This window comes from Peromyscus eremicus, chromosome 7 (genome assembly GCF_949786415.1).
Source record: "Peromyscus eremicus chromosome 7, PerEre_H2_v1, whole genome shotgun sequence".
Lineage (NCBI taxonomy): Eukaryota > Metazoa > Chordata > Mammalia > Rodentia > Cricetidae > Peromyscus > Peromyscus eremicus.
In genome coordinates, this window is record NC_081422.1 from 91,753,088 (window position 1) to 91,767,912 (window position 14,825).

Consider the following 14,825-nt stretch of genomic DNA (forward strand, 5'->3'; position numbering starts at 1 on the left):
CCTGGCTTCCATGCCATGGAGGAGCCAGTTGTTCAAATGCACCTGTCTGGAGTTGAGTCCTGGCATGGCTGTGAAGACAGGGACAGGGGAGAGTAGTCCCTGACATTGGCCCCGTGTACTGGTCTAGCCAGGGCTACATTTGCTTGAATGTAATGTGGTGTAGGTCATATCAGACTTTCCAAGTTTGTCCACCCATAACACCCCCGGTCTCATATTGAATAATGGATACTTTGATTATGGCCTGTTGGACTGGGAGTGGCATGATACAAAGATCTAATTGCACCTAATTCCTGCCTGCTCCGCCATTCCTGAATTCTAACACTTGGGTCCTATTCGCTGTCTGTCATCTTGGATGCCTGGCTCTGCACGTGGACCTTTCCATTCCAATGCTCCTTCCGGAAGTTCCTTAGGCTCTTGTTCAGACAGCCCCACCTCCTGTCCCTACCAGGTGCCCTGCTTTCCAACCACGCACTGACTGCATGAGACTTTCTGATCCATGATCATGGAAACTTCTGGATAGCAGAGGCTTCTAGTTCTGTACTGACCTTGGGAATGAAACACAGAGTAAGCTACTTAGGGCAGAAATCAAAAAGCCCCAGCAGGCATGAGAACCATAAGAGGCTTTGAGAATTTACCAGGTAGGCCAGGAGTTTAATTGCATAAGACATGTTAGACCAGGTTGACTTCTTTTTGGCAAAGGCCAGCTATAGGTTCACTGGTGGTTAATCCAACTGGATCTTTGAAATAAGCTAACAGGATAACAAGATGAACACTGTTTAAGGACCAGAGAAGAAGAAAAAATGGCTCCGTGAAATGAATCAAATGTTCATCATCAGAGGTTTTTAAAGAGATCTCTGGGTTTTTCTTCTCCCCATCCCTCTCTTTCTTCCCTCCTCCCTGGCCTCACTATGTCTATCCTTCCACAACCCTTCACTGTTATGCAGACATTTTCTGGGCACCAATGAAGTGCTCAGAGCTACACTGTCCACTGTAAAGCTGGGGACGAGTAAGTCACCACCCTACTCCCAGGAGCTCGACACTAAGGCAGCTGAAAGGAGGCATAACTTCATGATGGCAGTTATCATGCAGATAAACTGTATGATGGTAGAGAAGCTTCATCAGGTCTGTATGTTCTGGGCATCAAGTAGTTTCCATGCAAGAAACTTCTGGTAAGATTCCAACATCACAGGGAGCTGAGGAAGGAGGAAGGTGGTTCTGTGGGCTGGCCTGTATACATCCCTGGGTTGCTAGCACATGTACTCTTGAGAGTTCCTGTGCCCTCCTCACTACAGCCTCCTTCCTTTACCTGGCAAACATCCTCGTGAGCTGGGGCATCTGATAGCAAGGACTCCTTCAACTTTCGGAAGATTCATTTCTTTAGTATGGAAGTGCTGCACACTGAACTCTGTCCTCCCCAAACTGGCAGTCTGAAATTCTAAACCTTGGTATATTTGGAGATATGGCCTGAGGCAGGCAACCAATTTGAAATGAGGGAGTGAGAATTGGGACTTCATATAACAATGCTGGTTCCTTTAGAGAGGAGCAGGTATGAGAGAGTCATCTTTCTCTCTGGAACTGGGGACAAAATGGGTGAAAGGGGTCCTCTGCATCCAGGAAAACAGCTCTCCTTAGGACATGTATTGATAAACACTTGACCTCACATTTCCCAGGCTTCTTGACCATGTGAGAGTACATTTTTCTCTCTTAAGCTATGCAGCCCAGGGTACTTGGTGAAGGGAGCCTGAGTGGAGTTAGATGCAAACAAAGAGAACTTAAGTCAAGTTCATAGGTTTCTATGACGACCACAAATATTGTGCATAATAGGCTTAATTCTTATCTATTAATTAATTGATTTTACATTTTAAATCAGCATGTCCATCACAGGAATAGCTTGAGAGAAAGAACAGGTGCTGGCCATGGCTTTCTGTGAGCCCTTGGTAAGTCACTAGGCCTGGAGTCTCCTGCCTGGAAATCCCCATGGAAAGCTTTCAGCAGAGCTGGGAATGGCCTCATCTATGAAGCCTGTCTGGGACAGAGCAGACCAAAGGGGAAAAAAAAGGAACATCCATGGGAGCCAGGTAATTTGGAAAATGCTCAGTGACTCAGCCCCGCCTTAAATGTCTGGCTTTCAGAATTGCTACATTCACTATATATTTATCTACACAACCAGGATCCCTTCTTTGTCTATTTTTAATTTCCAACCCTGCAACTTCATTTGCCTGTATCCTTGTTTCTCAATCCCATCTCAGAAAATGCCTCGGGGTATCTATAATTATCTCCACCAGTATGGCAATGTTCTTATTAAAGAACTCCTCACAATATGGAATTTATTTTAATTCACTTCAATTTGTATTATATATTTTAAAACATCCCATAAAAACCATCTGGCACGTCAGGACATAGCTGGGAGGTTGCTGAGAAATCATATAAACAATGTCAAGATTTTACCATTCCTCCAAGCCCCAGAATTCCTAACACAAAGAAATGCAGATGAACACATATGCTGTCTTTTCAGTCTCCCAGGATCCAGCAGGGTAACATTTTCTGAGATCAGGCCAGACAGTTGTCACTGGCTCCCCACACTGTCCTTGCTTTTCTCACACTGCAGAGGTTCCATTAGAGGAAATTCCTGGGGCTGAGGAATCTGGGTCCCACAGAGCATACATGTGAGCATCTGTGAGAATGGAAGGGGCAGCAATCACTCCCATCTCAGTATGAGGAAGTTCTCGCTGAGGTCAGTCCCACCGGGAGCCAGGGGAGGGGGTTAGGAGAAGACGGAGAAGAGGCAGAGTAATAAGGAGACAGAAAACACAGGATTATGAAACGCTCAGTGGTAGAGAAGGGAGAAAATAGGTCTGTGGGCCACAGCACACACAACTTCGGGTAAAGTAGGAGTAGAATGAAAACAAAGCAAGAGGTTGAGGTCTGAGGCATTGGGGACTATAAAATGGGCATCATTGACTGACATCTCATCCCTGCCTCTCAGCATTCTCCCTTTTGCTGATTTAATATTGTTTTTAAAAAATAAAACCCCGCCCACTTTCACCTCTACAGGAAGGCCATATTAGTCATGCTTCCTCATTGTTAAGTGCCCTCCCCCTGAAAGGAGTACTCTCTGGTAGTCTCACAGCCCTCTGGAACACACACTTCAAAGCTCTGGACTCAACCCAGACACATGGTTTGTCGTGGAGAAGTGTGATGTACCAGGCCCTGTGATCAAGCCATAAAGCACCAATGAGTCAGATTTTCCACGTCAGAAAAAAGCAGACACTGCTAACAATGCTCCATGTCATTACTTCCTTCAAAGTCCTCAGGTCCCTGTTCTCAATCACCTGTCACCAAAAGCAAGTCATACTGTCGCCCAAAGGAGGAAGGAGAACATCAAAGGTGAGACTTGAGGCTCACTGACGCAAAGTCAGAGATCATCGGCTGGGCCTAGGGTCAGGACAAACATCGTCCCATGAGCTTAACCAAGAGTAGGTGGAGCAGGTGCACAGGTGCTCAGGTCCTGTGTCATCTCAGCTGGCACATGTGGCCCTTTGCCCTCTTACTGGCTTTCATGGGAGCAGCGTCCATCCTGACTTAAGATGCTGTGTGCCTTCCTGAACTGACTTTCCCCAAACTAAGAAAACTAGCAGACCTGGAGAGAGTCTGCCCACTGCCCCGAGAGCAAACCATTGGTCCCTGCAGAGGAGAGAGGAGAAGGCATGCCCTGAGAGCCTCACCTGGTCCAGCTTCCAGTGAAACTCTGCAGGACGAAAGGTGTCTGCCTGGTCGAAGTCCTTCCGCAGGAGGAAGACGAGGCGGCAGTTGTGAACATACAGGGCGTAGTGATGCCGGTTCATTTCTGAAAGGCAAAAATCGGGTAGGGGCATGAGAGAATCTCTGTCCGCTTCTACCCAAAGAGTCTTTCGTTATGTTGCTAGACACAGCTTAGAAGACAAAGAAATGGTCTCTCTCATTTTCTCATCTATAGTTGGTTTTGGTGAATTTTCCAGAACATATTTGGGGGAAGACTTTGAAATGGAATAAGCCCTGGGAGGGCCCAGAGAAAAACTTCGGAGAAGCTATCTTGCCTTTAGACACTGGCTCAACCTCTACTCCATCAGATCCCAGTGAACAGTGATTATTTTGGCAAGCTCATGGTGTGGTACTTACAGAGGATTTCTGTCAATCACATCTGCTGTGGGATGTTGTTCTGTATGCTGTGAATATGTGTTGCTCTGATTAGTTGATAAGTTATAATTATAATTTTCCTTGGTTATGATAAGAGGTAAATTAGATATGAAACTTTAGACTCACAAATATAGGATAGATAAAATATTTTCTTTAATTTTGCCAAATGCAGATAGACTGGATATTGTAACTGTAATTCTTGCTTGATAACTGTTTTTGTCATATGCAATTTTACTATGTTAAAGTCAAAATCTTCCTTTTTGATTAGACAGAAAAGGGCAAGAGCTGTGGGATGTTGTTCTGTGAATATGTGTTGCTCTGATTGGTTGATAAATAAAACTCTGATTGGCCAGTAGCTAGGCAGGAAGTATAGGCAAGGTGAGCAGACAAGGAGAATTCTGGAAAGAGGAAGGATGAGTTAGGAGTCACTAGCCAGACACAGAGGAAGCAAGATAACAAGGCAGAACTGAGAAAAGGTACCAAGCCATGTGGCTAAGCATAAATAAAAATTATGGGTTAAATTAAGTATAAGATCTAGTCAGTAATAAGCCTGAGCTAATGGCCAAGCAGTTATAATTAATATAAGCCTCTGTGTGCTTACTTGGGGGGACACAAATGGGAGAGATTTGTCTCAACTGACCAGGACACAGAAAAACTTCCATCTACACACATCAGCTTCTCTGGTCTCCTCCAGCATGGCTGGTTTCTCCTGGAGTTCTGGGATTTGTTTTATTTTGTCAGTCTTGACACAGTGACCACAGAACACATCTCTTTGTCTCCCTAATCTATGCTAAGAGGGGCTGCCTTGCTTTTAGCTGCTAGGAGGAGACAAATTGATTTTCCAGCATTAGACATAACTCTGTGGCTCTTCAAAGCGATGAATAATCCCCGCCTCCCCAGGCACAGCGATCAATCAATGAAACCTTTCCTTCCTCTGATATAAAAACTTCCTTACTGCTTAGGAAATCTTATGTCATGGTTTTAGCCATGACACTTAGAGCCACAAGACACTACCAATTGGCAGGAGAGGAGCTATTCTGTACCAACACAGAGAAAGCACATTTTTTTTTTTTTTTGGTTTTTCGAGACAGGGTTTCTCTGTGTAGCTTTGCACCTTTCCTGGAACTCACTTTGGAGACCAGGCTGGCCTTGAACTCACAGAGATCCGCCTGGCTCTGCCTCCCGAGTGCTGGGATTAAAGGTGTGCGCCACCACCGCCCAGCGAGAAAGCACATTTTACTTGGCTGTAGAACACAGAGAAATTTACTAGGATGCATGTGTACTCTGAGTGGGTAAATGAGTACATGGGCCCTATATGGAGATGAACATAGCCTTACATTAAGACTTTGGTGGAGAGCTGGAAAGATGGCTCAGTGGTTAAGAGCCCTGGCTGCTCTTCTAGAGGACCCGGGTTCAATTCCTAACACCCACATGGCAGCTCACAACTGTCTGTAACTATGGTTCCAGGGGATCCAACACTCTCACATTGATGTGGACAAAACATAAGTGCATATAAAATAAAATCTTAAAAAAAAGACTTTGGTGGAACTGTATCTTTGATGGTATTAGGAGTCATCTAGCTTCATAGTATCTCAGTTTCCTTACCTGAATTAGGGTAGGGATGGTAGACTAGCTTCTTGTACATCCTGTATAAACCTTGCTATGAAGTCAACATTGGCTTCATTTCTAGAGATGAGCCTTGATTGGCTCTGTCTAAATAGGCTCCTGCCACTCCCCCCAACACAGGAACTGGTTCAAGATGCCTGCCCAAGGTCAACAGAGAGGGCCATTCTCTTGGCCACATGGCCTCTGCTGAGAACTGGCAGGGAGGACTTGGTCCAGGCCAATGGTCGGTACTTTCCTAAGCAGTTCTGTGATAGGTGTCAGCAGAATGTGAACCTGAGGGATGTTTTCTTGAGAGACATGCAGTATAAATCCAGAGGTCTATGGCAGCTGCAGCCTTCTCTGCTAATCTGAAACTGGTACATGTGTAGACAGGGATCTGAGAAAATGCAGAGAAAAGGAGCCTGGACCTTGATCACACTTTACCTACAGAATGCGATGAAGCCATCAAAGACCTGGGAGTTTTCAGGTACACAAAATCTGCATTCTCTGCTTTGGTTTGATTTTCAAGTTATCCGATACCATTTGATCTGGACTTCCCATCTCTGTAATGGATAGCATCTTAATTGCCACAATGAGGAAATGTGCATAAAGCATCTGCCTGGAACAGATGCTCAGTGGCTGTCAGTTATTATAAAGGCCATTGCTGTGCCTTGGGACTCCAGCAGCACAGACAACCATGTCGGATGCTGTTTCTACTGAAGCATCAGCATTCTCTAGAACCCAACCCAAGCATGGCAGCAGGGAGGATGGGCGGTTGCTACATGTGCCCAGTTTTGGGGAGAACCACTCTTAGCCTCTGGGTTGACAAAACCCCTTTGGCTTGGTTATGGGTAGTCTACTAAATGCTTCTCACCCCTTCATGATTATATAACTGATTTTCTGTGTTCCTATTAAGAACTATTAGGAAAAGGAGGGAAGAAAGATTTTCTGCCTTTGTTAGTTTTATTTGGAATCAACTGGGGTGGAGGTGGACCAGGAAGACCGGAAGAACAGACCTCCTCTGCTAGAGCATCTTTCAGCCTAGGCCCTTTCTCCATCCCTCTGCCTCACTGCTGCAGACTCCTGGATCAACACACAGGCTAAGGAGCACCTCCCAGTCATCCAACAGGCAGCAGAGAGTGGCAGAGGGTCCCACCTCTTCTTACAGTTGCAAGCCTTTTGAGCAGTTTTCTAGTCATTCAGGGGCTGTGGGCACACCCTTGTGTTCCCATTGACTGGAGGGTCACTGTAGTCCTCCCTACGGGGCTGACACTCTGTCAGTGCTAGGTCAGGCTGGTCCTTGTGTCTTAGAATTCCCAGCAGGAAATGTCAAGTCCTGTATATGACCACTTAGTCTCTGTTTTCAGCTGAACTCAAAGTGAGCAGGGTGATGTCACCCCAGTAGGAAGAGATCTTAGTTGCAGGGGCAGATGTGTGGGCATGAAGACATTATGGAGACAGGGCAGGAGCTGGGGAGGGATTGTGAGTGGTAACAGGCAATAGCATCGCTCACACAGGGCACGGGAAGACAAAGGCTAGCAAAGGCCCACACATCCTCTGTGGCAAAAGTACTGTTATGTGCAGACCTAACGCTGCTTCCTTTGCTCTCAGATAGACGATTAACTGCATTTCACAGCCTCTCCGTAGTTGGGTGAGGACCCTGTGACAAAGTTCTGGAAAGTGGAAACTGATGGTCAGAGGTGAAACATAGAGCCTGCTGTCTTTGTCAATAAATCCTCTGTACTCAACACTATTCTTCCTCTTGGATGGCTAAGTATAGCCAGACGAAACAATGCAAGGATTCTTGTCTCAGAATATCTGAGCCAAGCAGAGCTTTGTCCTCGATACCACCGCTGGACAAATGAATGAGGGGAGCCATGAGGGGAGCCAGGAGAGGAGAGTGGTGGCCACTGAGAGCTTTACTGGCTGTAATGGTAATGGAGGCTTTCCTTCTCTCTCTCTTTCTTCCACGCAGTTAGCCTTTGCTGACTAATCAATTCTACTGTCCAACTATTATAGATGACTTTATAATGGACCAGCATTAGTCAGTTTTGTTTAGTTCACCAAACAGAAAGCAATGTAATACTCACGAAGGCCAATTTCATAATTTTCTCAATATTTATATTCTTTGACTTAGTAATCCAACTTCCAGCCAGGAAACAATCAGAAATGTGTGAAAGTTATATTCTAGAAGGCTCACTACAGCGTTGTTTTATTTGCCTTTAGAAAGAGACACTCTAAGTAGCTGACAAAAGAAACCATTAAATAAAGTATGATAAATCCACACAGCAGAGTTTTAAACTGGCATGCAATTTAGTTTTTACAGACTGTTTTATCTGTCAGGCATGGCGGGGCATGCCTGCAGCCCTTGCATTTGGGAGGTAGAGACAGGAGGCTCAGAAATTCAAGGCCAGTGTGGACAACGTGAGATTTTGTTACTCACACCCCTCCAAATAGAATACTTTATTACATGGAGTTATAACCTGGGTATAGTTATATATGAAAAAAGAATCCCACATATATTATAAAAATAAATTGAAATGGGAAGAACATTCTACTTACAGAGATAAAAGTAACATTTTAATGAAATAGAATGTTAGCAGATAATACCTCTCCAAGTGTTTGGATTTTAGGTGGTTTGTATATTTTGATACTTTCTTGTGCTTTCTCCATTTCTGCTGCAATACGTATCACCTTCCCACTGGAAAAGCTTTCTGATATAAAATAAGAGTCCTAATCAGTTCTTGATTAAATCCTAACATTCTGTATTTATAGTACTTTCCCTCCAGGGAACTAAGTTAGACTAAAACCTTTCCACCTTCTCTGTAACAACCTTTTTATAAACATGTGTTTGTGATGCATGTGTGTGTGTGTGTGTGTGTGTGTGTGTGTGTGTGTGTGTGTGTGTGTGAATGTCTGCGTATGTGTATGTGTACAAGAACCCAATCTTGTACTTATGGAAGTCAGGAGACAATTTGAAGGAATTGTTTCTCTCCTTCCAAGTTGTACATTACAAGCACCAAACTCAGGTTGTCAGACCTGGAGGCCAGTGCCTTTACCCACTGTACCATCTCTCCAGCCCTCTGTGCCAATCTTAAGCTAACTATAAGGTATGACTTCCTGCAAGGGCAGAGCTGGGGCACAGGCCTTGCAGGTCTGAGGCGCTGAGCCTCCTGCTGGCGAGCCACTGTGGTGAGGAGGCATTATTGCAGAGCACAGTCATGGCTGCCTAGTAGAGTTCCCCTGAGGTGCTGACTTGTGGACCTAGGGTGGGGTCCTGGCACCCACACTTTATAAAGAAGCTTTGATGGTTTATTCTAACAAGAGCCTGTGGTGCCTCCGCTGTAAGAGTCTGAGTCTAGGATGTGCGATAAGAGGTCCTAGACACACATACACGGTTCCAGACAGTTAGTGGTGGTGTCCTGGCCCATTGCGCAGACTCCTGTTTCACTTGCCCGTGTGTGGACAGAAACACTGTCTGGCTTCTCTGTTTCCCAGGAGTGATCGACACACATTCAAGAAAGAACCACATCTGTGGCTGCTAAGTCGTGATCAGCTGCCTCGCATTTGCATCATCCTAAGCTAAGGCCTCAGTGTGACTTTGGCTGCAGAGCCATTATGTCCAGAGCCACCATCAAGTGTTGCCAGGACCAGACCACTAAGCCTAGCCCCAAGAGCAGTGTCACCTCACGCAGGTCCATGACATCCTTCCTGCATGAAGGTCCCAGAGGAAAATCTATTGCTGGTGCTGGCGCCTCCTACATAGACTGGTCTTCTGAGTAGTCAAAAGCCAGGCAACCCTGGCTTAAGTGTCTGTCTAGAAGAAAACACTTTAGCATAGACCACAGGGATCTGCTGGAATGGAAAATGTGGGGGTCCTTGGAGTGGCATGAACTGGAATAACCCCAGAAATAGTAATGATGGTGCCAGTGATACCACATAAACTAATGATGAACTGCTTCTGCATCTGATTTAAATGATTTTATATTCTATTTCACACTTATTTCCTCCACTTGGCATATGGGGAAACTGAGGCTTGTGGAGCTTAATGACCCCTTGAAGGCCCCTATAAACAGCCATCTAGTTGAGCTCTGGACCTGGGCTGTCTGACAGCATGTGCTGAGCTGCCCTACAGTTATAAACACTGACTTGCTTGAGCATTTTAACAAAAGTTACATTTGAAATGGGAGACAGGAATCATAATTGAAGACAGAGTTGTAAATCTGGCAAAAGATCTCAAGACGTGTATGTGTGTAAGTGCGCGTGTACTCGAGTGTGCACTTGAAGGCGCAGTGATACATGCATAGAATGTAGACTTAGTAGAAACTAAACTGACATTCCGGTTCCAGTGTTTATTGGCTGTGTAACTACTTGGGACAAGATGCATAACCTTTCAGTGAATATTTCCTTATCCTTAGCATGGGAAGCACAATAATGCATTCATAAAACTCCTTGTAAAGGTTTAGAAAAGGAGTAGCTGACCCCAACCACACATTCTAAGTGCCCAGCACTGTTCTGAGCACTTTGTGTATAATTAAGCTACTTAATCAGTAATAGCTCATGGGGAAGAGAATTCTGTAACAAGGTCACCCATCTGTAAGTGAAGGGGCGTGGTCAATCCCCAGCGCTACCTTGTGCAGGCCCAGCATGAAAGAGATGTTCAGCACCTGTTAGCTATCACTGTCCCCATTGCAAACTTGAAGTTTGAAATGCTTTAAGTTGGCAGGATCCTTTTATTCAAAGGAGGGCTTTTGGAAATACTTATATGATATAGTAAATTTGGGGTTTCTTTGTTGCAGGAAGGATGAATGAACCCCTCCCAGCCCCACCTCACCTATAGCAGCCCTAAGGTACTTCTATAGACTTGGGAGTTCTGAGGAACTCGGTTTGGAGATCAGTGACTCAAACTGCTGCATTCTCTCTGTTTGCATCTTTTCTTTCCAACCTTTCCTAACCCTGCTTTACCTGAATCCTAGAAAATCGGCAACTGGAAAAAGCCAGAGAGTAGAGTACATTCCCAAGCTCGCTATTGTGCTTCTGTTTTAACACAGCCTCCACAGTGACATCTGCTCAGCCACCGGGGACATAGCAGACTGGAGACTCACCAGTTTTATCCGAGTTACAGAGGATGGTTTCCTTCTCAGCTCTCACACCGGGGCTGGGGCCATGCTTCATCCACATAGTGATGGTGAACTGGTCTGTCAGGTTCTTGGGCACAACCCCATCAGGGATCTTGGCGCCCTGCCTGCCATCAAACTTGAAGATCATCTCACTGCTGTCCACCAGCAGTCCTGCAGTCCAGTTGGTAGCTGCACTCGGGGATGGCAAGAGGTCAATGATGCCTGAGGATGCTCCTGCAAGGGGAAGAGACGAAAGCACAGTGGGTTTTTTTTTTTCCTGGTAATGGGAGGTGTCCTTACCTTCTGACTTCTGCATCTGTGTTAGAATGCAGCTAGTGTACTTAATGAGGTCCTTGCTTATTCCTGACCTAGGTGGCTCAGGAAAGAGCCCAGTATCATCCCAGTCTCTGACTTGCTTCTGGTCTGCTTAGGCATACATTAGTAACTTGCAGACGAAAGTGATACATATGTCCAGGCTGGCACAATTAGGTACAAGGAAAGGTGTGAGAGGAGCCTAAAGAATTGGAGAACTGTAGGGCTTGTATTGGCTCGATTTCTTGCAGACAGTCAGGGCCTCATTCGGGTGAATGGATTCATTCATGCACCCATCAATCAATTAACCTGTCAGTCATTTATTGAGCACTAACTCTATGCCCTGACCCTTGCTAAGGTCTGTCCACATGAAGGAGAGTCAAATACTTAGTGCCATGGAGACTCTAAGAGACAACATAGTGTGATCAGGGTTATGACTGGGGAAGATTCTGGGTTCTCATCGAGAGAAGGTGGTAAGCCACTTCGTATACCCTAACATTTTTCTACAACCATTTGCTGAAGTCACATGGTGCAGTGCTTGAGAACAGGGGCTCCGAGGTCTGCAGCACTTGAGCACTTGCATTTGACACCTGGCCGCTTGACTTGGCAGCTTTGTGACTGGGAACATGTCCCCGAGTCTCTCTGACTGTATTCCCTTCTCCGGTGATGTGGGGACTGAATAGAATTATGCATTCAAGCTCGCAGCTATATGCTTAACACATGATGAGTGCTCACTCAGTGTGAGCTACAATTTTATCATCACCATTACTGTGATTTTTGCCAGGCCAGAGCAGGAAGGTTTATTCCGAACCAGCAAGACTATACAGGACTCACCAAGGGCAGCTTTGTGGAAGGTTGGGGAGAGGGAACAGCTGGCTGTTCTTCTGGGAGGACCCTTGGGCCCCCATTCATTCTACAGAGCAGCAGCCTCTGTTCCACAGGAACAGGGCTCAGCTGCTCAAGTGTGATGGGGGGGGCAGCTGGGATCTTCCTACTAGGTTCAAGAAAGAAGAACTGGGGAAATGCCAGCTTTGCCAGGGCTGCGCATGGGGCTGCCTCCAGGCAGGGCACTGAGCAGTCACTGTAAATGTTGTCTTGGTGGTATGAAGGTGAGAGCAGCTGCCTCCTGCTGTACATGCTGATGGATGGTGGGAAGTGTGCACTATCTGATGTTTGATGGGTCAGTGGCCTTTTGACTTCTGCAGAGCAGAAAGTCATCTCACCCAGGGTTTGGCTTTCAAGGTCAGCTGTCATGAAAAGTCTCTTAAGTGGAAACTCCTCAGGAAGGTGCCACACTGGAAACCAATATAGTTCCTTAAAATGTACATTCTAGCCAGACTTCCCTTTGGCTTTGGAACGGATCATCAGGCACATAGTCATTGGCTTGGAGTGGAAGACTATACCACATGGGAAAATATGATTCCTTTGAGCACAGGGGCTCTGCTAGCACTGCGGTAAGTTCATTCTGAAAGGGCCTCTAGGAAGGCCATCCTTGAGAAGGTGGGGGATGCAGGCCTTCCATTCATGATTCTCTGTGGGAGGTATGGGCAGAACTGATGGCATGATTCACACTGGCGTTTTCTAGGGACGTTGCTTGGTACTGCACTTGACACACAGTAGACACTCAGTTCCTACTTCCAACTGCCCTTCCTCTTTTCCAGTGCCCCCCTAAGATGCTCTGGAGGAGGCTGGGGGGAGATGACTCAATCAGTAAAGGGCCTGCCATGCTGGCATAAAGTTAGATCTCCACAACCCACATAAAATGCCAGGCACAGCGGGGTGTGTCTGTAAGCCCGGAACTAGGAGGGAGTGGGTGGGGACAGACAGAACCTGGAGGCTCACTGACTGGAGCCAGCCTTGTCAAGTCAATGAGCTTCAGGTTCAGTGAGAGACCCTGACTCAAAAAGCAAGGAGAGTGATGGGGAGAGATACCTAATGCTTACTTTTGGCTTACACACACACACACACACACACACACACACACACACACACACACACGTATATGCATCTATGTGCTCATGTATGCACATCTACACTAATAGGTACATATGCCACAATACACATAACACAACATACATACAATATAACATATACATAGCAGAAAAAAAGGAAAAAAGAAAGGAAGGAGGGCAGGCTGGCAGGCAGACTCTGGCAAGTCACTCAGTGTTCAGGTGACCATCCTGCCTTTGGTCCCTGCCTCCCAGCTCTTATCATACCTACTTATGGTCACCTCACAATGTTCCACCTGGCATATACTACCTATCTGAAAAGCAAGCTCACATTATCACTTTTGCCTTCCTTGGGCAGCATTCTCCATATATACTGGGAAAAAGGACATTAGTCGAGGTGGTAGCAGGGAGAGATTCGTGGGTGGTTTGGGAATAAGAGATCTGTGGCATATTGAAAACTTCATTTCCCCATCAGCCACAGAATCATATCACAGCAGCCTCTTTTACTGATAATGGCATTAGTTCTGACCCTTGGATTTGTGCAGCAGGAAGACAACCAGTGACTCGGACACGTTATTCGTTCTTGAAACCCGAGGTGGATGTGGAGATGCAGGCTGATCATTTAGAACTCCAGAAAAGTCAATAGGGCTCATCCAAGAACAGAGCAGAGGTATATGTTCGGTGTCTTGGGGGGGGGACTCTGCCATCAATGGAGCAGCCAGGGTGGCACACAGGGGACCCAGGGTGAGGCTTGGCAGGGCTGGGAACTATCCTATGAGGATCCCTTTATCAGTTAAGAGTTTTTCTGTACCTGTAGAATTCACAGAGCACTTAATAATTAGACTGGTGAAGGAATTGAGTGAAAACTGTCCCCAGAAACAGACTTGGAGAGAAGTGCAGACATGATAGGAGAGGCATGGAAAGTGTTAGGGACGCAAGCTGGTCAAAGAGTAACCTCACCCAGAACAGGGATGCTCTAGAGACAGAGCTGGAATCCATAGAACGTTATCTTTTCTATATTTTTACTTTATTATATCCCAAGGAACTTCCCGTGGGACACTGAGTGGATGCCAGACCAGAATTTGTGAACTACCCACCACACCTGTTCCTTTGTTATATGCCTGTATGGCGAACACCACTACGATTCCGGTTGATAGGTAAGAGGACCCAGACTGATAGAGCCCAGACTCATAACCAGCTATTGAGAACACCCATCATCAGGGTTTTCCAGCTCCAGAGCCTAGGCTCCTTCTTGAACCTCCTCACTGACCTGGGAACAAAATGTTATAACTTTTTGTGAATTTAGCTAATGTGGAAACTGAAGCCCAGGGAGGAAATGACTAGACCAGGGTTTCACCAATACATGACTAGCTAGAGACAGGTGTGGCTGTGACATGCAAATGATATGTGTATGACACACACTAGTATGTAATGACCAGCCAGCTGAGCTGACCACCCCAGTCTCATGAGATGCCCATCCTCTATACACGTATCTGCTCCCAGAGGTGCACACTGAAGCCACCCAAGCAGAGATCCAGTGTCTCCCTGGTGGGGGAGATGGCAGTCCCCCTTCCCTGTCTGCAGATGTTTCCTGCTGGAGAACATGATGCATTAACCAGATGGTGCAAACTTCCATGGACTTAACAGATTGAATGTAGTTCTT

The 14,825-nt window shown here is 46.1% G+C and overlaps 1 protein-coding gene across 1 annotated transcript in view; it reads right to left on the minus strand.

Moving 5' to 3' along the window:
- Positions 1-14,825, minus strand: part of Clstn2 (calsyntenin 2) — a 355,228-nt gene that overhangs the window by 72,101 nt on the left and 268,302 nt on the right. The window contains exons 9-10 of the mRNA XM_059269076.1: positions 10,887-11,135; positions 3,726-3,847 (exon numbers count right to left, since the gene is read on the minus strand). Of these exons, the coding sequence (XP_059125059.1) occupies positions 3,726-3,847; positions 10,887-11,135 (371 nt within the window). The remainder of the gene's footprint in view (positions 1-3,725; positions 3,848-10,886; positions 11,136-14,825) is intronic.